The sequence below is a fragment of the Pseudopodoces humilis genome, chromosome 7, assembly GCF_049639895.1.
Source record: "Pseudopodoces humilis isolate 2021_Gansu_Grassland_sample_001 chromosome 7, ASM4963989v1, whole genome shotgun sequence".
NCBI lineage: Eukaryota > Metazoa > Chordata > Aves > Passeriformes > Paridae > Pseudopodoces > Pseudopodoces humilis.
The window spans coordinates 53,801,875-53,825,455 of NC_142206.1; the positions used below are offsets into that span (position 1 = coordinate 53,801,875).

Consider the following 23,581-nt stretch of genomic DNA (forward strand, 5'->3'; position numbering starts at 1 on the left):
ATTTAAATTTTCTGCTTTTGCCTTTCAACTTGTTTCTTTGGCCTTTTCTGTTCACTTTGCTTCCTTCAGTGTCTTTTGCTTCCTGCTGGTCCATTTGTTCTCTACACTCCAAATCCTTTGGTGAACTGATAATCAATGCCCCCCATGCCACCCCAGCACTAGAAGTCACCATACAAGGAAGGTTCATACTTTGTGGCTGAAGCTCAGAAGTGGTGTCATCCAAGATTTGAGAAAGAACAGCTTTTTTGAGGCTACTGTTGCATGGGCTGCATGGGTTAAGGGGGGCCACAGATGAATTATACCCTTTGGCTTCAGAAGTTAATGCAGCAGAGAAACCAAATAAATTCAGGCTGAGCTTAGTCTAGTGCAGGCTGGTGAAGGGGAAAGTCTTGCAGTGGTATCTGTTTAGAACATGACAGGAACTAATTTGCACAGCTGTATGCAGGTAGGATTAGCCAGTGGTCCTGCTTATGTAGAACAGTATTTGAACTTCATCTATTTATTTTTTTTTTTAAGTGCTTTGAATTTGACATTTCCTCAACAGGCTGTTTACTGGAATGATGACATATTGAGGGTCTGGGCCTTCAGATGGTTGAGCTGTGCACAGTATGAGCATTGCTGAAGGCATCTCTTGTTGTTTTGTGGCAGCAGCTGAGCATGGGGCAAAAATTGGTGCTCTTTGTTCCTTGCAGCTAGAGTCACTGAAGTGCCTGGTAGGTTCTACCAGGAGGTTTAAAAAGCATCAATAGAAAATGATGTATCTATTTTTGTGTTTTAGTACTTAGGAGAGAATTTATGATGTATGGATAGAGTTCATAGATATTTCAAGCATTTTGTATGTGTGTGTTTAATGGAATGGATTGCCACTTTAGTGAACATAGCATCAAATCAGCTCTGTTAATTGAAAAAGATTTTTCACATTATTGCTAATGATGTGACACAGTTTTGTTAGAGATGGTGCATAAAATAGCGCTACTTCAAGTGACGTTAATGTATGCATTTAAATTCCTTTTTTCCCCATTTACGTGCATTATTGATTTTATTTCACTGTTGAGCAGCTAATGGATTTATAATTTGAATACAGTCACTGTAATCAATGATGGGATTATTAGACTTATAAATAGAACTTTAAAACTACAATGAGATAATTTCACAGTGACAGTATAGAGAGTGGGCTGCCCAACCAGGAAGATTGTGTTGATAGCTCCTCCAAAGACAGATAGGAACAACCTCATGTTCAGAAGTCCTGGTCCTCATGAAGGACCTCAACCACCCTGATACCTGTTGGAGGGACACCACAGCAGGGCATAAGCAATCTAGGAGGTTCCTGGAATGGGTTGATGATAATTTTCTTCTCCAAATGACAGAAGAGCCAGTGAGGACAGGTGCTGTGCTGGACCTTGGTTCTGATCAGTGATGCAGAGTCTGCTTGGAGCCCTGTAGCCAGTGGTGTTCCCCAGGGGTCTGTGCTGATTCCAGTTTAGTTCATCATATTCATCAATGCCCTGCATGGAGGGACAGAGTGCAGCCCTGGGAAGTTTGCTGAGGAGTGGCTGGTACCACAAAGTGCTGTGCTGCCATCCAGCAATACCTGGACAGGCAGGAGATGTGGATAGAGAGGAACATAATGAAATTCAACCAAAGCAAGTGCAGGGTTCTGCAGCGGGGGAGGATTAACCCCATGTACCAGTACAGAACTGACCTGCTGGGAAGAGCTCTGGGGGTCCTTGTAGACAGCAAGTTAACCACGAGCCAGCAGTGCTCTAGTGAACAAGAAAGCCAGTGGAATTCAGGGCTGCATTAGGAAGAGCATTGCCAGCAGACTGAGGCACATGATCGGACACCTCTGCTCAGCCCTGGCTGAAACCACATCTGGAGTGCTGTGTCCAGTTCTGGGCTCCTCTGTTCAAGAAAGACACAGAGCTCCTGGAGAGGGTCCCATCGAGGGGTGAGGCTGTGAAGATGATGGAGAAGATTCTCCAGAATCTCTCTAATGAGAAAAGGCTGAGGGAGCTGGTCCTGTTTAGCCTGGAGAAGAGACAATTGAGTTAATTCCTCTGGATTTGCATGGCTGCTACTATTTCAAATATGAATGAGTTTGTTCTTTTGTGATACCTTATGCAAAGGAAGAATTTGAAAGGTGCTGAAGGCATGGGGCTGTTGCTGTGTTTTTAGTGTTGTTGGGTAAAGATAATGGATCTGCCATTCAGAACTGTCTCTGTTGTGCTTCTCAAAAATGAAGGTGATGGAGTTGTACAAGGCTGTTTTATGGGTCAGGTAGCAATGGAAGGATAAAGAAGGGGAGAATGGCCCTTGTGATGCCTGGCTTGGGAAAGGTCTAGTTTGTTCATTCAAGGTAGCTGTGTGGACATCTCCTTGAGTCTTGTCAGCTTCTCCTGATGACTCTGAAGTACTGATAGGGGATATAGGAATAGTGCAACCTCCTCTTGCTAGTTACACTAAGGTTCTCTTGAAAAGATTTGGATGGGAATGATAAGAACATTAGTAATATCCTGCTGAGTCTCAGCTGCAGCTTGTCTAGCCCAGGGCTGTCTCCAGCAGTGAAGCTGGAAATGGTATTTAGGGAGAGCTGTGGAGCCTGGCTGCTTTCTGCAGTCTGCTCATACTCCCCGGCATGCTCAGCTGGAGAATTCACAGGGACAGATACCTGTCTGTTCCCTTTAGGGTCTGTTTAGGGACCTGCTGTTCAGGAATTTATCCAAACCCTGTCTGACCCTGAAACACTCTCAAGCTCCACAGGCTTCTGTATGCCAGCAGGTTCCATGAGTTCACTACCCCAGTGCAAAGAAGTATTCACTTGCATTCAATTTATTCTGTACCTCCATGATTTTCTAAGCCTCAGTCAGGCTTTCCTCTTCCCTTCTCCAAGCAAGAGTCCCAGCCTCTTTCATTCTGTCTTCCTAGGGCACCTGCTTTATCTTCTTGACTATTTACTTGCTTGTCTTTCTGCTTGTCTTTCCCTTACTCCACCACCGTGTCTTGAGATGCAGAGCTAGACTCAATATGTGGTGCTCACTATGTGGACACTGTTCTTGTTCTTTGTGCCCTGCCTTGTGATGTCCAAAATTTGCTTGCTGGTTTTTTTTTGGCTGCTGCTACATCTTGATTTAGAGGAACTGTCAATGACCCTTAAATCTTCCAAGCAAGTTTTGAGCTCAGTGTTGTTGAGGAGTCATTTATGTTGTTTTTCCCCTTCTATGTGGTCTTACCTGTGTCAAATCTCACTTGACACTTCTTCGTACAGCCACACTTGGAAATTTCTTCTGAAATTTTTTATTATTGGCATTTGGTTACTTGAAAGAGCTTTGGGACATCTGCAGGCTTGGGGATTTCACTCTGGTCATGGTGAATCATGTCTGGGTTACATGGCCTCAACACTGGGAGCAAACAGCAGGGTTGGCAGGAACACCCACAAGAGAAGAGTGTCACCTGCACAGCTCTATCCCTGATTTGAGACCTTGGTGTCCTTCAACAATGATTCCAATGATTACAGCTGTCCTTGTCTTTGCAAACTTAATGCTGCTTCATGAGCTTGCCTGTAACTGAACCTTGGTCTCTAAATATGGGTGTAATTAAGAGCCAGTTTTCAGATAATGAGGGCTTGTACCTATTCAAGTGAACTACCAGTCAATGGGTGCCTTCCATGTGGTAGCTGTCAGGCAAATTGATCCCAAGGGATGTTCTTTTTAAAGCAGCTACATCTAATACATAAGCAGTTCAAGTGTGATTGAGATAGAAATTAGGTATGACAATCTCTGTCCACCTTTGCTTTATTTGATGACATTGTATGTCAATCATTATAACAATACAGTGATTTTAATGAAACTAGGAACATGGTATTTTCTTTTGCTGAATAGAGAGTAATCAAGACATGGTGAAGTTTTGTTGAGTTGCCGAAATCATTGAGAAATGCTGTTGTGGAGTCAGGAAGGTGACACAAGTTCTTCCAGTTCAAAGCTCTGCATGTCTCCTGTGTTTAGTGGCTGTTAGAAACACATCTGGCCCATGGAAGTCAGTCCTAATGGAAAAGCATTTATCTCTTTGTAGGAAACCCAATCCTAAAATGACAGAAATCTGCATTATTATGAGCCTGTTAATGAATTCCTTTGCTTGCTCTTATCAGCCTTTGACAAAAAGCAGGGATTTTTATTGTATATTTGTCCATTTAAATAAATACCTAGGGAAGTACACAGCTAGATTTTTTTGGCTTTGGAGGCTATACCTATTGTAATAGAAGACAACAGGGAAGGCTCTGGGCAACACTTTCTGATGCTTGCCTAGAGGCATTAGAAGAAACAGTTCCTCTAGCCTGGCTGTTTTAAATCCACTGCACATGAAAAGTCCTCATTTGAGAGTGTTAATGTGCAGCAGGATCTGTGTCCCTGTTGGTAGTTCATTTCATGACGTCCTGACTTTCCAGGTGGTGGGTTTCTGTGTGCAGATAGGAGGGTGTTGTTCATGTGGCTGGCAGTCAGATCGCTGTGAAGAAGGAAAGAAAAAAGAGCATTGCCAGCTGTGTCTTCTGCTGTGGGTGTCCTGAATAGCTTAAATGTCAAGGAATTGGTCTGTCACTGCCTGCTGACATCTTTGCACTACCAGAGCCCTGCCTGCTGGGATTTCCCACATTGCCAATCTGAAGGAAGAAAAGAGTGATGCTCCATTTTGTAGACTGAGGCCTGCCCAGAACCCTGTTAATCTTTTCAAGCACCAAGTGTCATGGTTTGGGAGAGATCTGGGTCAGACTGAGATCAAAAGCCCTTGGTCAGAAGGGGGAAGCTGCTGATTCTCCATCCTGGTATGGCCAAGGATGCCAGTACTGGATGTAGCTGTGCCCTGCCCAAAAGGATGAGGTCCTTTTTGCATGGAGCACAGACTGCTAATGATTTTTGCTGGTAAAGATCCAAACCTTAAACCTGTTTTAGTAATTCAGATATTATTTCAAAAAGCAAAAGCTCTGAGGTTGCCTTTGGATCGCCTATATTACTTTCCAGTCTGTGACAGCAGATGGGCCTCCTATTTCTATTTAATTCTACTTCTCTATAATTTTTCTCCTTCTGCTTCATCTTCAGAGATTGATCATAAGCCAGGCATTAGCAACTCTTGTAGCTGAAAAGCCTTTTTTGAGAGAAGGGATATTATGCTCTGCATTTGATTTACATTGAACACGAGATGCATATAAAAGTCTGAAACTACAGGTTTAGTCATTCTTGTTACCACATCACAGCTGCAGGTTATAAATGACTACAGTAGTGTATTGTAGTTATAAAATGCCCTACTTGCTTTATAATGAGCCCTGGCAGAAACAATGCCAAATGGCAGTAAAAAGTTTATCCAGAACACGTTTCACTTCAGCCTGGCATATGCTGCCCTGTTAACTTTATGTAATGCTCATCAGTCAGGAGGAGACATTTCTCACAGGAGACGCATGCAGGACTTATCCACGCTTATGGGAAAGAAGGGTTTATAGTGTAAGCATTATCCAGCTCAAGATTTACGTCACGTTTGTTCCACTCAGTGGTAGTAGGTCATAAGAGTCTTTGCATGAATCATTTAGGTGGAAAATTATTGTTTTATCATATATAAACAGTAGGTTTAATAGTTTGCAAAATCATTACATCAAGCAGTTTTTACAATTTAATTGACTGTGACGTTCTAGTCAGAAAGGGGGAAATAGTAAGTTAGAGCAAATCCTCAAAATTCTGTCTGCCTGCTAGTCAGAAAGGGGTAAAAAAAGCTAGAAAAGGGGAAAAAATCACCAGTACAGACTCAGGCTGTACCAGAGCACTTAGTGCTTCACCTGAAGGCCCTGTTAAGTGCTTTCATTATAGGACCAATTTTTTGAAATATAAAATAAATTATATGGCATCGTGATTCTGATAAACAGATGTGTGTCAGATTCGTAGAGACTCTTGTAATTTGCTTTGTTCCCTTGTTAGTGATTCTGTTCTTGATACTCTCTTGCAGCTTTACCCAACCTTCTGGTTTTCTTCTGCCATGACAGTATTATCCTGGGACTGGTCTATTTTTCTATAGATTTTTATAGTCCTGTGTTTTTCTTGCCTGTTGCCAGATAGATATTTCAGATGCATTTCAGAGACCAAGTGGCATGACCTTGTTTGGCTTTTTTGGATCCCTGGTCATTCTCTTGACAAAGGTTAATGTCCAGAGAATGGAAATACTCAGAAAACTGGAAACATTATGGCTTAGTTTTTGGCTTGGCTCTTCAAATATGTAAAGAGCTTGTTACAGTTGTAATTGTCCTTTGGATGGTAATGGCCTGACAGAGTCCTGTGTATCTGGAAATTTAATCTAGGGCCAACTTCTTTATAGTGTAATTTTGGTCTAGTCTGACTTGCTTAAGCCTGGGCAGATGTTTCCTGCCATCTAGTCACAACAGTGAGCCTGTGTGCTGGGAATCAGGGATGGGACAGGGGGTGCCCCCATCCTGCCCTGCACACCTCCCCCACTGCTGCCTGAGGATGTCAGGTCAGCTCCATCTCATCCTGCCCTTTCCCCCCATGCTTTTGCCCTCTTAACTGGGAACAAGTCATGCTGTAACTGCTTGTTGTGGCTCTGCCATCTTCAGCTGTGTGTGTGGATGCTGCCAGCTGGGAATGCACTGTGACTGACTTGCCCCCATGTCCTCAGGATGGGTTCTGGGACCTGGTCCCAAAACCCTCCTGTCCATGACACAGGCACTGACACAAAGCACCAAGACATTGCTCATGCCTGCACGTGCAAAATGCTTGGTGTGACATTTTCAAATGTCATCCTTGCTGTGCTCTTACTGGTGCCAGTTCTCATGTGGTTTTGGAGAGAGTAGAGGGAAGGGGTCCTATAGAACAGTTTTGGAAATCCTTCCTTTAAGGTTTAGCATCTTTCCAGAGGGTTTTTGGTTTTTTTCCAATGGCTTTTGTCCAGCAAATATTTTTTTAGAAAATTGAAACAAACGTTACTCTCTGGATGTGGAGCCTTACGACATTTTAAATATTCAGTGCAGTCAGTAACACTTTATAGTGACAAGGCTGTGCTTTCTGCATTTGATCATTAATGATTTATGAAAATTCATTAAATGGAGAAGCACAGTTCTCTCTCAGCTGCCGTCTGGAGCCTTCTCTCTGTGCAGACTTGAACACTTGGAAAAGTCAAAAGTTGCTCAAATTTCTCTAAAGAATTCTGTTTTCCACACACAGTCCTCAGAAAAGTATTTGTTGAGATGAGGGAGGTCCATTTAGTTTAAAAAAACCAAAACAAAACAACCCTTTTTTTTTTATTTGTGGTGTGACAAACTGGAGTGTCCAGGCCCAGGAGGGTCCCATTACTTGTCTTTAGTGTTCTTTCTTCAGGGTAAATGACCTAGACCTGACAAATTTTGTCATACCTGAGCCTTTCTCATCACCTGAGAGATGCAGCTTCTCAGGGAGAGCTGCATATGGCTGTGCTGGAAAATCCTGTCACTTTGGATGGTGCAGACAGTCCTTGAAATTATTCCAAAACTTGGAAGAACTTTTGTTTTCCAGCTTCTCACTATGCAGCAAAACTTATGTTACCTCTGTGTTTAATATTAATTGGGTAGTTGAGTCAATGAAAATTATATGGGTTGTCTTCTGCAGTAGTCTTCTGATGATTTTGTATCGTATATCATCACATTTTGCTCCTTTACAAGAATCAGTCCCTTCTCATTGGCTTCCTCACATCCTCTTTTTATGTTCACACAGAACTGAGAATAAAACTTACAGAAACAGAAATTACAGTTTGAGTTTTCAAATGTCTTTAATGTGGGAATAGCAATTTATCCAATTTAGATATGTTGGTTTGGAAAGTATATTAACCATCTGCCGTCTGAAATATCAGGTTTGATTCGGATATTTCAATTTATGTGCCTGATATGTCCACAACCATTGGTCTCTTGGAAATGTAGGGTTTTGACTTCTCATAGAAATAAAAAAGCAGTGTAAAAGGAATATGCGTTACACATGGCTTATATTTTTAAGTGTGAATAGCTTTTACAGGAATCGATCTGTTAACAGATTCCAGTCAGTTCTTACAAGTCTGTTACACTTTGCTGTAAAATTCAATGAAGTTCTGAAGGTTTTTTTATGTGTATAATACTCTACAGATTTCATATTTAGCTTTAGATCATGCCATCATTTACATTATACATTAATTAGTGTGATTGGTTAGAAACATGTTGCTGCTCCTGTCTTTTTATCAAAATGTGGCTTAAACACAATTTTCTTTGTGTCAAGGTCTCTTGTCTAGTATAGCCCCTGTTGACAGTGAGTGAAAAAGTCTTGAAAATCTGACTTGAGCCTGAGACAGCAGCTTCTGTGGCAGAGGGTTCTGGTTGTCTTCCTGACAGAACTTTGGGAGTATTCAGACACAGATGTCATCCTGCCAGTGGCTGCAGGTTGGGTCCTCCTCTGGCTGTCATGCCAGTGCTGCTGAGCATGGCAGTCCCTGGTGTGGCACTCTGTGGGCTCTACATGCTGGCTCCAGAGGTTGTGGTGTAGAATTTTTTAGTTTGTAAATTGCTGAATCCATGTAAGCTCCACTTGCTGTCAGTGCTTTGTGTCAGTTCATGTAACTCTGAAGTTCGGATGTCGCACTGGATTTTACCCATCTGCATGTTGTTCCATGTGCCATATTCTTTCTGTGACTGCTATAGGTCAAGACCACACATTTTTTGCTTCAGTGCATTAATGATCAAATACCTGCTTTATCGACCCCCTCAAGGTTCATTACTCCATCACTTAGTTATAAGCAATTAACCATGTGAGTGGATCTGATCCTTTTCCAAGCTTCTTTGTTTCTGGCTGTCATTGCCAGTAGATCATGGATAGGACGGACAGACAAACTCCCTTTTTAAAGTCCTTTTTCCTGCCACACCATTTCTTTGTGCCAGTCTTGATCTCTAACAGTGCTTGGTCTTTCTGCTTTCGTCACAGAGAAATCTGATCTCATAAGATTGCTGTATTACAGAGTGAAGGGTTTTGCGGAGGGTTGTTCCAAGTTTCCAGTTTGGCTTCTAGCTTGAATAGCTTCACTAGGATTAAGTTAATCTGCATGAATATTATTCTGTGTCTCAGCCTCAGATCTCTGGTGAGCTCTATAAAAATAATTTTTTGTGTGGCACTCTATGTTAAAGCATTAGTCAGCCACTTCATAATACTGATAATAATACTAACCTTGAAAGAGCAGACCTTCAAAAGATCTGTGTGCACTTTCTTCTTGTTGACTTTGTTGGGAACTGGGAATACAGCACTCAGCCTCTAGGAATGAGTCCAGATGAAACTCCAGACAGGCTTTCATGCACCAGTTGAGCGCTACTTGGTTGGCAAAGTTTTTTTCCTTGGTACCTAATAACCAGGTTGTCTCAGTTCTCATGAGAAAATCTCTGTTTGTATTGTCAGTGTATGAGAAAATTCAGGGTGTGTATGTAACTGGGAGTGTCCTATTGCCATGTCTGCATATCTGTAGTTGTAAAACATGATCTATGGCAGCTCAAAATTCAAAATTTGGTGGCATCCCAGGAAGTACCTAATTGTGCTTGTGCTTCATTACAAGGCTGTCTCCTTTCCTGGAATCTATTTTAGCTAATTAGTTGGAAATGTCAAAGTAGTATTTCAGATGACAGAAACATCATATATTATCATACATGAAGCAATTAACTCTTTTGACAAATATTTATTGTGGTGTCATCTTTAATTAAATCTTCAGGACTCCCAGACAGAGAGCAGGTTCTTCCAAAGAGGAGGCTTCCCAGCACTGTCAATGAGCATTTGACTGATGGGGCTTAATTGAACTCGGTACTTGAAAGAGTTGGTGGCCTTAATGTAAAGATATAGACCTGACACAATTTCACAATACAGATGTCTAAAATTTTGGCAAAATCTCAAAACAATTTCCCCCTTTCAGACTGTGTCTCAGACGCTGCAAATGCTTTATGCTGGAGAAGATGGATCTCCAGGATCTCCTGTTCTTACACTGGAAAGGTTTGCAGGAGAAAAGTGTTATGCACTTGTGTTGCTAAGAAAAATAATACTGAAAAACAGGGCTGTATATGTATTTCTAAAAAAAATCAGTTTTATTTAGTTCTTGGGATTATTCATGTGGAAACATATTACAAGTGTGAGTGTTTGGTTAGTTCCTCTTAAACAGATAGGTCTTGTAGGTGATGTGCCACTGAGAAATAATTCCTGACAGTCATAACTGAACCAGATAAACAGTTCTGCCAGCTCCAAAATAACATTGTAAAACAAAAGGGTTCTGCTTATCGTTTTCCATTTCTTCATGCCTGTCAAACTATTTAACTGTGCATTACTCCTCACAAAGGTTCTGTGTTTTTCTGCTCCTCCACTGTGGTTGTGATTTTTACTTTCTCTGTTGCTGAGCCTACTGTGGTGCACTTCTCCACCTGTATCCTCATATATGTGTATCCTCACCTGCTAATGGTCTTTACCCTCACCCTTGCAAAGACTCTCTTTGGAAGTGCTGTGTGAAATTTTTCCCTGTTGTGGCCATGTATTGAAGTGTACTAACATGTTGGTATGTTTTTATTTTTATCAGGCAGAAGCAGCACCAGAAAGTGGCCGAGATGTTCCCGGTGTTCAGATCAGCTCAGGGCAGCACGGCTCCGACCCCACGGGCGGCACGGCAGCCTCACAGAGCGTGGTGGCTCCAGCCGGGGTCTCAGCAGGTACCTCGGCTGCAGCTTCCTTCTTCATAAGGTAGGTTCTCTTCTTTCTGGTTTCCATAACTGCTTGTGGGTCTTCAAACAGCTGGGAAGTGCTGTGTTTGCCATGGTGCTGGTTGCTGAAGGGTGGAGTTGGTCACCTGGTCATGACTGTGGCTTTCTGCTGCCACTGGAGAGCAGGGATGGGATGGGGACACCCTGATTCTCTCTCTGGAGACCTGGACCCTCTATTGACCAACACCCAAGGAGACACGTGTTGGGCTTTGTCTAGTCCTTAATGGCCACCTTCACCACCAGTCTGCTGTTCTGTAGGTTTCCAGGGAGCAAAAGCTGAAGTAACAAGACTTTTTCACTCAGATCTAGGTAAAACAAAGGTAATTTTTATTCAGTAGCATGACCTATCTCTCCAAATAAATTTTCCATGGTTGGTAGAAACAGCTGACAGTTGGACATTCTTCTAGCAATAGCCCAGAACAATATCTTTTTTTTTCTATTCTGGTGTCCTGTGACAAAAATATGTTAGTTTTGTTTGGATGTTTGTTGTAATTAGCAATGTTGATTAAATGTAATATGCTGTCAAGCAGATGGTATTTAAAACAACAAAACTCAGGGCTTTGTACTTGCATTCCAATTCCTTTTTTAATTCAGAACTGAACATATTTTGAGTCAATATTGAAAAGCGTATGTCTGTGAATGGCACTAAAGTAAAATTTATGCACCAAGAATCCCTCGTAGAATGTAATCACAATGGTAATTGTATTGTTTCCTTTTCATTGGTCTTTAGCATGTTTTGTGTCATTAAATAAATTATGTTTACTACAAGTTACAATCTGACCTCAGAAAGAGCTCAACTTTCCAAGTTCTGCTTTTTTAAAAGAGCGCTGCACAATGATAGTGTCCAATGCCTGCATATCACAGCCTGTCTGTTCACAAGAGACTGGGAAATGACTGCCCCAAAAGCACTGTGTGTAAATTAGTGGATTGTCTCTGTGCTGTGGGTTTGAATAAACACAGAGAAACGGTGGCCTGCTGAGGATGATTTGTTTCATTCAAAGATAGATATCTGAAATAATCAGTGGGAATGGAGAGGAAAGGTAAAGGGAGAAGCTCAGATGTCTCTTTTCTTGTTTAGTTACCTAAGCAAGGACAGATGCATCCTTTTCAAAGTATTTAGATGGGACTGCAGCACAGCTTTTTTTACTGTATTTCATATTGAGGGTATGATCTTTTTCTTAATCTACTTTGGATATATTTCAGTGTTAATAAGGAAATGCGAAGATTTTTCCCTTTCACTGGAGAAACCAGAAAATAAAATACCTTCCTTGAAACTGAGAGAAAGAAATCAGTGTCTAATAGTATAAAAAAAGACCAAAATATTTTCTCTCAGTAATGCTTTTGTCACTGGTCAGCAAAACTCAGTTCTGTTTTTATTGTCAAGTGGATATCATTGGCTTAATTCAAAGATTCTTGAAGTCAGCAGCAAGACTGCAAATGACATCATTGTATGTTGGATCAGGCCCTAATTGCTTCTCATGAATCTGTCTTTGCCTTGAGTGAATCAGAATTTTATAGCTTTAGCAGCTCTGTGATAGCTAAAACATTTTAAAACCCCATTAGTACATTGCTTATTCCCTACCCATGTTTCCTATATTCAAAATTGATTCTCTTGAATTTTTTAACTGATGGGCAGAGCTGATGCAATTTTTGTGCACAGAGCACTTTTGTTTCTTGTTCTGTTGTTGTTGAAACACAAGGGAAAAAAAAAAATCTCACAAAGATTTTGTTGGAGAGAGACATCCATCATTGATCCCTGGCACTTGTAAATGGGTTGAGCAGATCTTCAGGTGGGTACAAAGTCCTGGCCAGGCTGCTCCCCCAACTTTGGCATTAACCTCAGGAGAGGCTCACTCTGCCATTGCTCCTTCTCCCTTGACTCTTCTGCCTTTGGGACCTCAATGGATCAAAGTTTTCACACCGAGTCCTCCACCCTCAGGCCATGCAGTCCTCTCAGCAGGAGGGGAAAGGAAGAGGAGGAAATCCTCAAGGATGAGTGAGAAATGACACAGATACTGGCAGAAATGGCTTTTCCAGGAGCCACAAATATTAGGATATAATCAGCTGGGGGGGGTTTGTTCAGTAAATGGGCTCTCAGGCCTCTTTGTTTCAACCCTTCCACTCCTGTCTACTTCCCTCTGCACTATCCAGCCTTGAACATGTTGAGGAAGAAGGTCATCCCTGTCTTGACTCTTTTGCAGCAGTATTCACTTGTCTCTCCTTCATCTCTCTGTTTAGCTAATGCTCTCTCAGGAAGCACCTGGAGATGAAAGAAGAGTCATGGCTGTAGTGTCATGCTGTAGTCCCCATTCATTATATTTTCTGATTTTTTTTCTATACTGAAACTCCTCAGCCACTTAAAATCTGAACTTCATAGCAAGGCCAGTTACTCACATTATGCAGAGCCTGGTAGATTTTGTTCTTGTTCTCTATTGGAATGAATGAAGTTGATATATTGACAGTTGCACAGACACACACATATATTTGTTTTTTTTGCAAATCACTGGCCTCTCTTTGACCAAGTCTACTGAGGACCTTCATATTTTACATGAGCCTTTTGTGAGATGAGCTGTGGTTGAAATTTTGGCTTGTTAAAAGGGCTGTTTTGCCTTAGGAATAAAGTAGCTAGGCAAAAATATGCATATATGTTAATGTCCAGTGTATTTGGGTGCAGTGTTAGTTACTTTGGAAGGCAAAGCCTTCACAGGGTATTGTGGAAGCTGCATCTGTGATTTCCTGAGCCACAGCAATACTAGATACAGGTTTGTTTTTTTTTCCCACATGAACGAGGTATTCCAATCTTACTTTTCATGAAACAGGATTCACTGTGTTTGTACAAGGTCCTAGCACAATTAGCTTTTGGGTTGTGACATGGTTTCCTGGCCACATATAAATGCCTTTTTCACATTAAAGCTGGAGTTTCTATTTGCTGAAATAACACTCTTACACTCTTGCTTGGGGACTGTTTTGTGCCTGGGAACAGAGATCTTGCTGGATTTTTTTGGTTGGTTGTTTTGTTTTTTGCTCTAGTTTGTTCCTTGATGAGAATCAGTTCTGTGTTTGTAAGGTCACAAACTCTGAAGACAGGACAGAAAGTTCATGTCCTCACCTGGAAAATAATAGCTAAGAGATGCAACAAAAAGGATACCTGGTCATAAGAGGTCCCCATGGTTAAAATGAGTATCTTTAAGATATTCTTTGCAGGGAATGCATTGATTTTGTTAAGCATATGTGCAGCCCAAAACTACATATTCATCTGAAGCTCTTTCTCATCTGAATGTCATATTTAATTTCTTCAAGCTTAATTATGTTCTGCTTAAAAAAAGGTATTTTATTCATTACCAAGAAATGCAGAGAAGCACTAAGTATTCAGAATCAAAGCCAAATATTCAAGACAGCAGACAGAAGCGTATTAAGAAATTAAATCAGTTTTAAGCTTTTTTCCTTACTGTGATCTGTCACAGAAGGAGGAAAGCTTTGATTAACATCTGACTGTGTCACGCAAGCAAATTGCCAGAGATTCCTCAGTGGTTGTGTTACCAGAGGACCAGAGGATTTAGCAGAAAATGGAGCAGCAGCAGGTCACTGGCAGAATGAGAAAGCCAGGGCAAAAAGCACAGCTTATGTTCATGGATGGCTGTGAGGAGACTTCCAGTTCACCCTTACGTTTCAAGAGAAGTTTATTCTTGCATTCTTCAGATTTAAGAAGAATGCAGCTGGCTTTGTCCCTTGGTGTGGCATGAAGTGTGCCTTGCCTAGTGCTCCACACTTTATACCAGTTTCCAGGTGGGTTTTTTGTGTAAGGAACCTGAACAAACTTTATATTACTAAGGGAAAATATGTGAGATAGTTGTAGGACCCTTCTGTGGGCTATGCTTGCAGCTAAGTAAATAACTGGCATATTTTGTTATAGAGCTGTAATAAGCTTTATAACAAAGTTGGGTTTTCTTGTCACGCGAGCAGTGGGGGAAGAGGGGAAATGGTGTTTCCAAGATCAGGCAGGAGAAGGGCAGCAAGGACTAGAATGGGCATGCACTTGGGAAGAGGTTAATGGGCTCTCTGACAAAAAAGAAAATACCACTCCCTTGGGAGAAGAATCAAGACCCCCAATAAATCGAAGCTGTCACCATTAACGTGCCATTTCCGCCTGTTGGTGGCTGGTGACAGTGGTGACAGTGCCTGTGCAGCTGGGTGGGGGTGTGGGGTTTGGGGAGCAGGGATCCCTGCCCTCAGTGCACAAGCTGGAAAGAAGATTTGAGCAGTGGCAGGGCAGCGAGGAGGAATCAAAACTGATTAGAAGAAAATAACTAAGCAAGCAACCCTGAGCAGTACTGAGCAGAAGACAAACTGCATTAAGTCCCTGTTCTAAAATTCTCATCTTGTTTGATGTTGATATTTTCAAACTGGTTGGCTTAGAGGGTTGCATTTGCTGCTGTAGGACTGCTGCCTTTGAAGTGTGGAAACTGTATAGTGGAACTACTTTCCAGGTATCCACCTGCTTTTGTTTGAAAAATTAATCTTCCAAACATAGCACTCACTAGTTTTCAGGTTTCTAAATGATTTGAGATGTTGCTGGGCTTTGCTAGATTAAAACCATTTAAGATAATAAATCTGGAGAATCACAGTGGTGAATCGCACCCATTATCTTTCTGCTCTCATCATCCTCCTGCATGTTTGGGAAAGCTGTGTCAATTTAGGCATGATATAAAACATTGCACATGATATGCTTTTTGCAAGCAGATTTTCTTAACAAAATATACAATCTCTGAGTAATATAATTGAACATCTGAAGAGTTAAAATAAGCGTAGTTGTCTTTTTATAGAGTCAGGATATTCCATCATATTTTAATGCCTGCGAATTTGGATTAAAGAATCTAATTATTCACTAATGAGCAGTAATGGTACATATAAACTAAGGGTCACTATCCTATTACAGGCACCTGATGGTTCACTGATAAGCATTTGGTCATTAGATTGACCATAAAATATAGTCAATAATTGAGGTTACTCATAGAGCAGACACCTTATCAGCTTTAGGCATGGTAGGACAGCTTGTCAGTACTCTGTGTCCTGATTGTGCTGTGACTGAGCATATGATTAGGGTATTGAAGCAGTCTGTATCTAATGAAACTGCAGGAAAGGCATAGCAATATTAGCACAACCACTAAATGACTAATGTGTTTTTGTTCCAAGCCTTAGACACTTCAATTAGTTCCAATAAACTCTGATCCAGTGTAGTGGTAGGCAGAGAATTCAGATATTTTTTGTACAAGCTTTCATTACACTACTTAAATTTGTAACATTTAGGGGATGGATGAAATCTGTATGGCTTTAAATAAAAAATGGTGGAAATAATAAAGCCTGTCATTACTGGTTTTACTTAATCTTTTTCAGTTTTATTTTTGCATCTTTTAAATTTAGAATACTGAGACAATGCCTTGTGCCCGATTTAAAAGATGAAGCTGATAGCGGCAAATTAGATGTCTACATTTTGGTTTAAAGTCCATTCATGCAGTTCATGTAGGCATGTGCATATAGATCTAAACTTGGAATGTGTTCTTTAGCATTTTGTACCATATGGAACATTAGTCAAATAGTCTCATCTTGAAAGCTTTTGTAGAGATATTGATTTTGCTGTGCTTCAAACTGTTGCAAAGAAAATAACCTCAGAACCTATCATTTTATGATTTTTTTTTCCTCGAGGATGCCTTAACTTTCATAAATTATTTAATATGGTGAAGGATGCAAAATGCCTTTTGTCTTCATGAACTGCTGTTCAGGCTTCTCTGATGCGACCTTGGAAAGTAACCATAGAAACATGTTAAAAGCATCAGCTGAAAATCAGTAGTTCAGTTTGACAGTGATGCAAATTCTTTGAAAGAAGATTATGATGTATTAGGAACACTTGAGGCATATATTACTGCTAACCTGTTAAACCTGATTATTCCATGACTATCAGTACTTTCAGAATTTAATGCAGGGGAGAAAAGCAAAAAAAAAAAGAAACACATTTTTTTTTAATAAGTTGCCAGGTTTAAGATGTTTCTAGGTAAATCACTTCAGCCTGTCATTCTCTGTCCTGTGAAAAGCAAGAATTATATTTCTGCTAACTCATAATGTAAGTCACAGTTCCCTGTATTTAATAACTGTAAACTTCTGCCCACTACCATGCTGGGGTGCACAGGTATCCTGGCTTTGTGCAGAGCTGGCACAAATTAAATCTCTTTGATAATATTAATAACTGGGTTATGAATAAGTAGTAGTTCATCAAAAGGTGAAGAAAATCTGTGATTCATTGGATCCTGAGTTAGAGATTTTTGTGCTGACCTGTGATAGTTAAGCTAGTGTGTGAGGCTGAAACAGAAATCCGTGCTATAGTTGCAGGTAAGCACAGCAAATTCTTGATGAATCATGGGTCAAGAGAAGAAGCAGAGTAACTCGTTAAAGCTTCCACAGTAAACATAACCCACAACCAAGAAATCCTGTGTTAATGTGATGTGGGAAAAATTAATTTGAACTAGTTAAGTTACCTCTGAAAGTGGGGTGCCAGCCCTTCCTGATTAGGGCTGCTTTGCTGGCAGATACATTCCAACCCCATGGCTGTTTTGTCCCTGTTTCACAGTGCCATAGCAATATGATAGGAGCTGCAGGGCTCCTCAGGGATGTGATGGCTTGCTGGCATTAAATGCAGCCCAGCAGCCCCTCAGTGCACCATCACTTCTTTGTTAAATGCCCCAAAAAGCCCCTCTTTCTCTTGCTGCCATTTGGTCACTGCTCAGGAACGGTGGCTGGGAAATTTTCAGCTTGCAGGAGAGCTATGGATGTGCAGATGAAGTGGAGCATCCAGCTGTTTCAGGGGCAGCCAGATACATAATTAATGTTTTCTCCTTAATGAGCCCCTACTCTGGGTTTAGAGTAGAGGACTGGAACAGCCTGATCCTGCAGTGTGCTCCCCACTGGTGGGGTTGGAGAGGGGGTGCCCTCCTGTCCCTTTTCCTCTCTGTATGGAGCCAGGGAGAGCGAGACAGCCTCATGCAGGTGTTCATGGGGAGCAGGTGTCACCAGGGGCTGGCCTCGTCTCGCCACTGCCATTCCGCGCTGCTGGAATGTGGCTGCTCCCTGTCCCCCGAGAGCCCCGCACGTATCACAGCACGGAGATGGGGCAGGATGTGAGGCTTTGTGCAGTATCTTGTATCACTTAGGGCAGCTTAAGCTTTCCTAGTTGCTGTGGCAGCATAATACTGCCTATAATTAAGGACAAACAAAGAGTGTATGCTTTAGGTATATCCCATTTCACGTTAGCCCGTGAGGAGGATAAATTAGGAGATAAGCCTGAATTTGTTAGGCTTTGTTCTTGGAAGCACAAATGACTCAGGACAGCGTGTTTAACAGCAGAACATCATTACTGGGATCACTACTAATACAGCATCATGCATTTACACACTGTATTCTTGGTGTGTGGCAAGGCAGGCTCCCTGCTAGGAACAGCTCATCTGTGATAGTGTGAGACTGACGGGGCAGAGATGAGGCCCTGAGCTGTAGTTCAGCCAAGGGAGAGGTGAGGAAATTGGAGCAGCTGAGAGAAGAGGGAAAGTAGAGTTTGAAGATGAATAGTGCTGAGTTAGAACACTATGCAAAGCATGAAAAGGTCCCAGAGACCAACAGGTCTGTGGTCAGGGTATGCCTGTTCTTTTAGAGAGGTGAGGACTGAATAATCAGCCAAGGTGGAGAGCCCATGGTGAGGGTTTGACACTCTCAGAGGGAACTGGGTGGTGACCAGATGAAGCAGGACTAGGCATCTGTGAGTCACTGCCTTGGAAGATGAAGCTCCTGTATGGAGTGTTAGGGATCATGGTATGGGAGAGCAGTGTCAGAGAGATGCTTGGAAGGAGAAGCCTCTGTTTGATAGCACATGCTGTAGGACTTGAGTGGGAGCAGGTTGGACTGTGCAGGAGGTGGCAGAATAAAGAAAAGAGGATGCCAACCAGATTGGCAAGAAAAATGAAGAGGCTGTGAAAAAAGTAGGGGAAATGGATCTAGTAATGTGGGGACGATGTGATGAGGTCAGAATTTTGGAGAGGATGTTCTAGGTCTTAACTCCAGCTTGAGAGCAGAAGCAGAATTGGGGTACAACAAAGCACTTCCAGTGTTTTCTGCTGACCGAATATCTTAAAGATCTTTATAATCTGAGGCCACACCTGAGGAGGGCTGATTTTTGTCCGTCCTGAATGCCTTCATGAATGATAATACAAGAGGTTGTGGAGCAGCAGAAGCTGCTTTCCCAGGAGGTGTGGTGACGTTTTGAGCTGCAGTAGGTGGTTCAGTGTAGACAGTGGTTGCAGCGCTTGGATTAGCTGTATATACTGAGGCACTCTTGATGCCCATGAGGAAAAGAAAAGAATAATATAAAGCAGATGTGCCCACAAGTAAGGGAGAATCTCTGCCTTCAGAGCCACCAAGGTTTGCGTTTATTTATCGGGGTAAATAGTGATCAGTGGATTTCAAACTAGGAAAAGGTCTGAAGTCTTGACTGGAGTCATGCAGATATTTCTTCTTACTTTGTCCTCTCTTGGATCTTCTGCTCACCTGGACTTAATATTTTCTTCCTTTATTTTAGTTATCTTTTTTTTTTTTTTTTTTTTTTCTATATGACCCTTTCTTTATTTTCTCCTTCCTCCCTAGCTGAATGCACTTGATTATTCTGTTTTCCTGAGTGTATGGAATCTCACTGCTGCCTAGCTACCAGAGTCTCTCTTTCCCCTTGGATTTTTCCTTTCTTTCTACCGTTCCTAGCTTGTCAAGAGGAGCACTTCTCCTGCCTCCCCCTCAGCCCAGCCCTCCCAGTGTGCCTGCTTTTTTGGTTCCTGGACTCCTGAACACCAGCGCTTGCTCTGACTCCGTTATTTGGGGCTCTTCAGCTTGGCAGCAGTGGCAGCTGCACTGGTGGTTTTTCTGCAGTGGGAACGGAGCATTCCATAGGTAAAATGATAATGGTGACTTTCCTGTGGGGATGTAATTTGACAGTTTGCACCTGTTTTAAAACTTCATTAGTGACTTTCAGGCTCTTCCAATAACAAATTTAACTATTTTAATACTATTGTCAAGACAGATTTAGCAGGTGAAATAGTTTTAAATCATATTGGTAGTTAATTGAATATTTAGCTTTTGTGACCAACTTGGAGTCACTCTAACATTTGGTTTATGGTGTGCAGGATGTGGTTTGCAGGGCAGATGGACTTTGAAGTGGCACTGTCTCTTTTCAGAGCTAAACTGCTGTGCTTGCTTGTGCTTGTCGCAAAACAAGACATCCCACATTATCATTTATGACAAAAAATAAAATGTCAAGCCAAAACAATGTACCAGCACTATAGCTGCAGTGCTTGATCAACTGCAGGATTACTCTGATGCTACTTTTAAATTCTCTATGAAATACTGAATTTTGGCTTTCTAAAGCTTCCTTCATCCTTCCTGCTGGAGTATGGAAGATGTTTCTTTTGGCAGGACATTTCAAAGAGCAGTGTCTCGCTCATCATTAGTTAGTGCTGCTATTTGGTTTGCTTTCTGCTTTGTTTGGCTTTTTGTGTCCTCAGTGTTGGAGCTCACTTATTAAGAACCACTTGCCCTCTGGAGGAAAGGACTCAATGGATGTTAATCAGCATATAATAAATCTAATCTAAATGTTATTAGTGAAGCTTTCTGGACTTTAGGGCAAGCTTCAGAATATCATTTACTGATGTGTCTCAAGCAGGTCTTCAGGAGTTGCTCATTTTTACTGAAATTTAAAATTACCATCTTTGGGTCAGAAATAGTCAGATCTCTCCATCTGCAGTGATGGAAAAACATGCATCTCAAATTTTCCTTCTAAGTGCTATTTTGAAGGGTGATGCAGTTATCAGCCTGTTATACCTCTGAGAAGTATCACTTCAGAGCTGATGTCAGTTAAATAAATCATAGTAACCCTGGGTTTAGAAGCCCATGTGTCCCTCCTCTGTTTAAAAATACTCCTTGTGTAGGCATACCACTTCTGGACTTGGATGATTTCCACTGCATCATTTAGTGCTGTCATTGACCATTTAACTCACTAAGAGTAGGAATAAGTAAATGCCCCCCCGAGAAGTTATTTGCATGGCAGTATAGGTGTCAAGCCTATGACTAAGCATCTGAAATAAAACCCAGCTGAAGCGGGAACGGATCCTTTGCGGATTTTCTAGATGTGCAATAAAATACGGAACCGAAGGAGCTGGAATTGATGAGAAAGGTATATCTGTGGGGATGGTGTTTTGGGTCAAAGGAAGGTAACAGGAAGATATAAAACACCTCAGAGCTTTTATTGTAAAGAAGGCATTATATTCACAGATGCTAACTTGTATTCAGACTGCTATATGCAGTTAGGAATATGGAAATATTGAATTTTCCCCTCTTTTGGTCCTTCTCTTTCCTGTCAGATATATTTCTTAATCTGGTGTTTCAGACGAACCCCTGTTAGTCATGTAATGTACTTTATCTCTCATCTTTAACACTTGAAAATACATCTACCTCTTCCCTGGAGCAGCCTGAATGAGCAGAATTATTTTTGTACACTAGGAGCTGATACTACAAAGCAAAATTTTAAGTAATTTATTTTAGTGTTACTTCAGTAGTGAAGGGGTAGTTAGCACCATTGTTTCAGTTGCATTACTTTGTTGTTTTAAAAATGTCTTTCTTACTTTTTCTTGACAGAATACAAATGAGACTAGAATTCTATTTTGCTCAACCTGACTGTTTCATGCATCTGTGTCTCCCTGGCAAATAAGTCCAACTGTTTTTTGCCTAAGGAGTGAGCTTAGATTGATGTGGTTCTGCCTGCTTAGCTCAGTTAGCTCATGAAACAGAGTGGGGAAATACAGCTACCTGAATGCCAGCAGTATTTTCAGTACATAGCTATCTGTGCAGTGTGCAGCCTGGGAACTGACATATTTCTGTATTAGGTGTTGACAGTCTTGCTTACTTAAAGATTAACCTACACGAGTTTTCAGCAGTTTGTCATATGGTACAGCTGTAAACAGCGAGTGTGGAAGTGCAGCAATATGTTCATCTGCTCCTGCTTTGTTTAACATCATTAGTGAGCAGAGCTGAAGATGGTATGTGGCAGGCTGCTGTGACTAGCTGTTATTCTGAGATATATATATATAAAAATAAGCTCCTGAACACTGGTTCTGGCTGCTGAAACAATGTTCTTTGGCCAGAAAAATGTCTTAAGTCTACAAGCTGAAGAGAGCATGGAAGTGACAATTTTGCAGCAGCAACCTCATAAGCTGCTGTTTTGGCAGAGCAGGAAAGATGGTTGGAGTGCCTTTGTCAGTGCTCGTGAGGATCTGCCCTTTGGTGTTTCTTAAACTTGGGGAAAAGTTACAGAGAAGTGTGGTGAAAATTTTGTCTTGGATACCTGTATGCAAATTGCTTGAATACTTGAAGATGGGCTAGATTGGTTGCTTCTGTTAAATTAATAAACTGCTGAGTGGAGGAACCACCTCTTGGGTATCTACAGCATGAGGGAGCTCTTTTGATGTCAGGATTATCTTGCAGGTTTGTTTTAGCTTCTCATCTTCTGGAGATTGTTTTGACTTTATCCCAAAGTGGCTTTGCTTGGCCTTTCTCTGTTCTGTGCCTGAATTCAGGTGAACCTTGATTATTGCTCACTGATGCACAAAGCCTTTTTATTCCATATTTTATGAAGTTGTGAATAGAGGTGGGGGCAAGCAACAAGGATGGGCAGAAATCAAGGGAACCTGACCTGTGAGGAGAGGTTGGAAGGACTGGGAGTTCTTAATTTGAAAAGAGAATACTGACCAGGGTGTAGTGGTGGTTTTCATTCAGACAGCAGCTGCTGCAGGCAAAGGAAATAAACTCCTCTGCATGTCTGCTGCTGAGGTGGGGGGAAAATAAGAAATGGGAGACATGAGATGTGAATTTGCTAAGAGTAACAGTAGTTAAAAACTGTCTAGTGAAAAGCTGAGACAATGATCCTAATATGTCAGCACTGCTGATTTTTATTTCTGCCTTGCTGATTTTAATAAGAGGTAGTAAGAGAAAATTACAAGGTCAAAGTGAGAGGCTGAAATTCAAGTCTGAATTGCAAGATTATGCTATGTGCATGAGGCAAGGCATGAACTTTGTCTCGAATTGGAGATACTTGCTCTCACAGTGTTGGTGAGGTAACATCCTTGAAATATTAAATGTGGTTTGACATTTTGGAATGTTTCAGAATAATGGGTTTCTACTGAAACTTTATTACCCTCACCCATTATAAAAATGCCATTGTTTGAAGCTGTGCATTGTGATCCAGATGAACTAATTATTTATTGAGGAAGGCAAAACACAGAAATAAGGAACATTAATTGTTTGTTCTTCCTGGCAGTGCTTCTCAGCAACATTACTGGGACAGCTAAGAAAACAAAGTTTCGGTGCAGAACTTTTGTGATGTTACGAAGTGGGGAAAGTGTTTATGTCCTCCAGAAGTTGTACATCCATCACAAGAACCTAGTAAGCTTGAGGGAGGAAGAGACCCTACCCTCAAAGTTTATCATGTGCTTTGTAAGTGGCTCCTTGGACTAAAGTTACTCTAAAAATACAAATGGTGCCTGTCCTTTCCAAACCGTCATGATGTACTTACACGTTCCTGGTTTTCTCTTTAAAAATATGTTTTTTTAAAATCACATTTTGCTTTCCAAGGTGAATGCTGTTAGTGGGAACAGATACCTTGCTGGTTTTTAATTTTACTTGGGGTTTTGGGTAGCAACTGATTTTTTTTTTTTTTTTATTGCACTACCT

General features: G+C 41.3%; 1 protein-coding gene across 1 annotated transcript in view; it reads left to right on the top strand.

Annotated features, from left to right (window-relative positions):
- Positions 1–23,581, top strand: part of KIF26A (kinesin family member 26A) — a 93,489-nt gene that overhangs the window by 36,061 nt on the left and 33,847 nt on the right. The window contains exon 3 of the mRNA XM_014250039.2: positions 10,591–10,751. Coding sequence (XP_014105514.2) covers positions 10,591–10,751 — 161 coding nt within the window. The remainder of the gene's footprint in view (positions 1–10,590; positions 10,752–23,581) is intronic.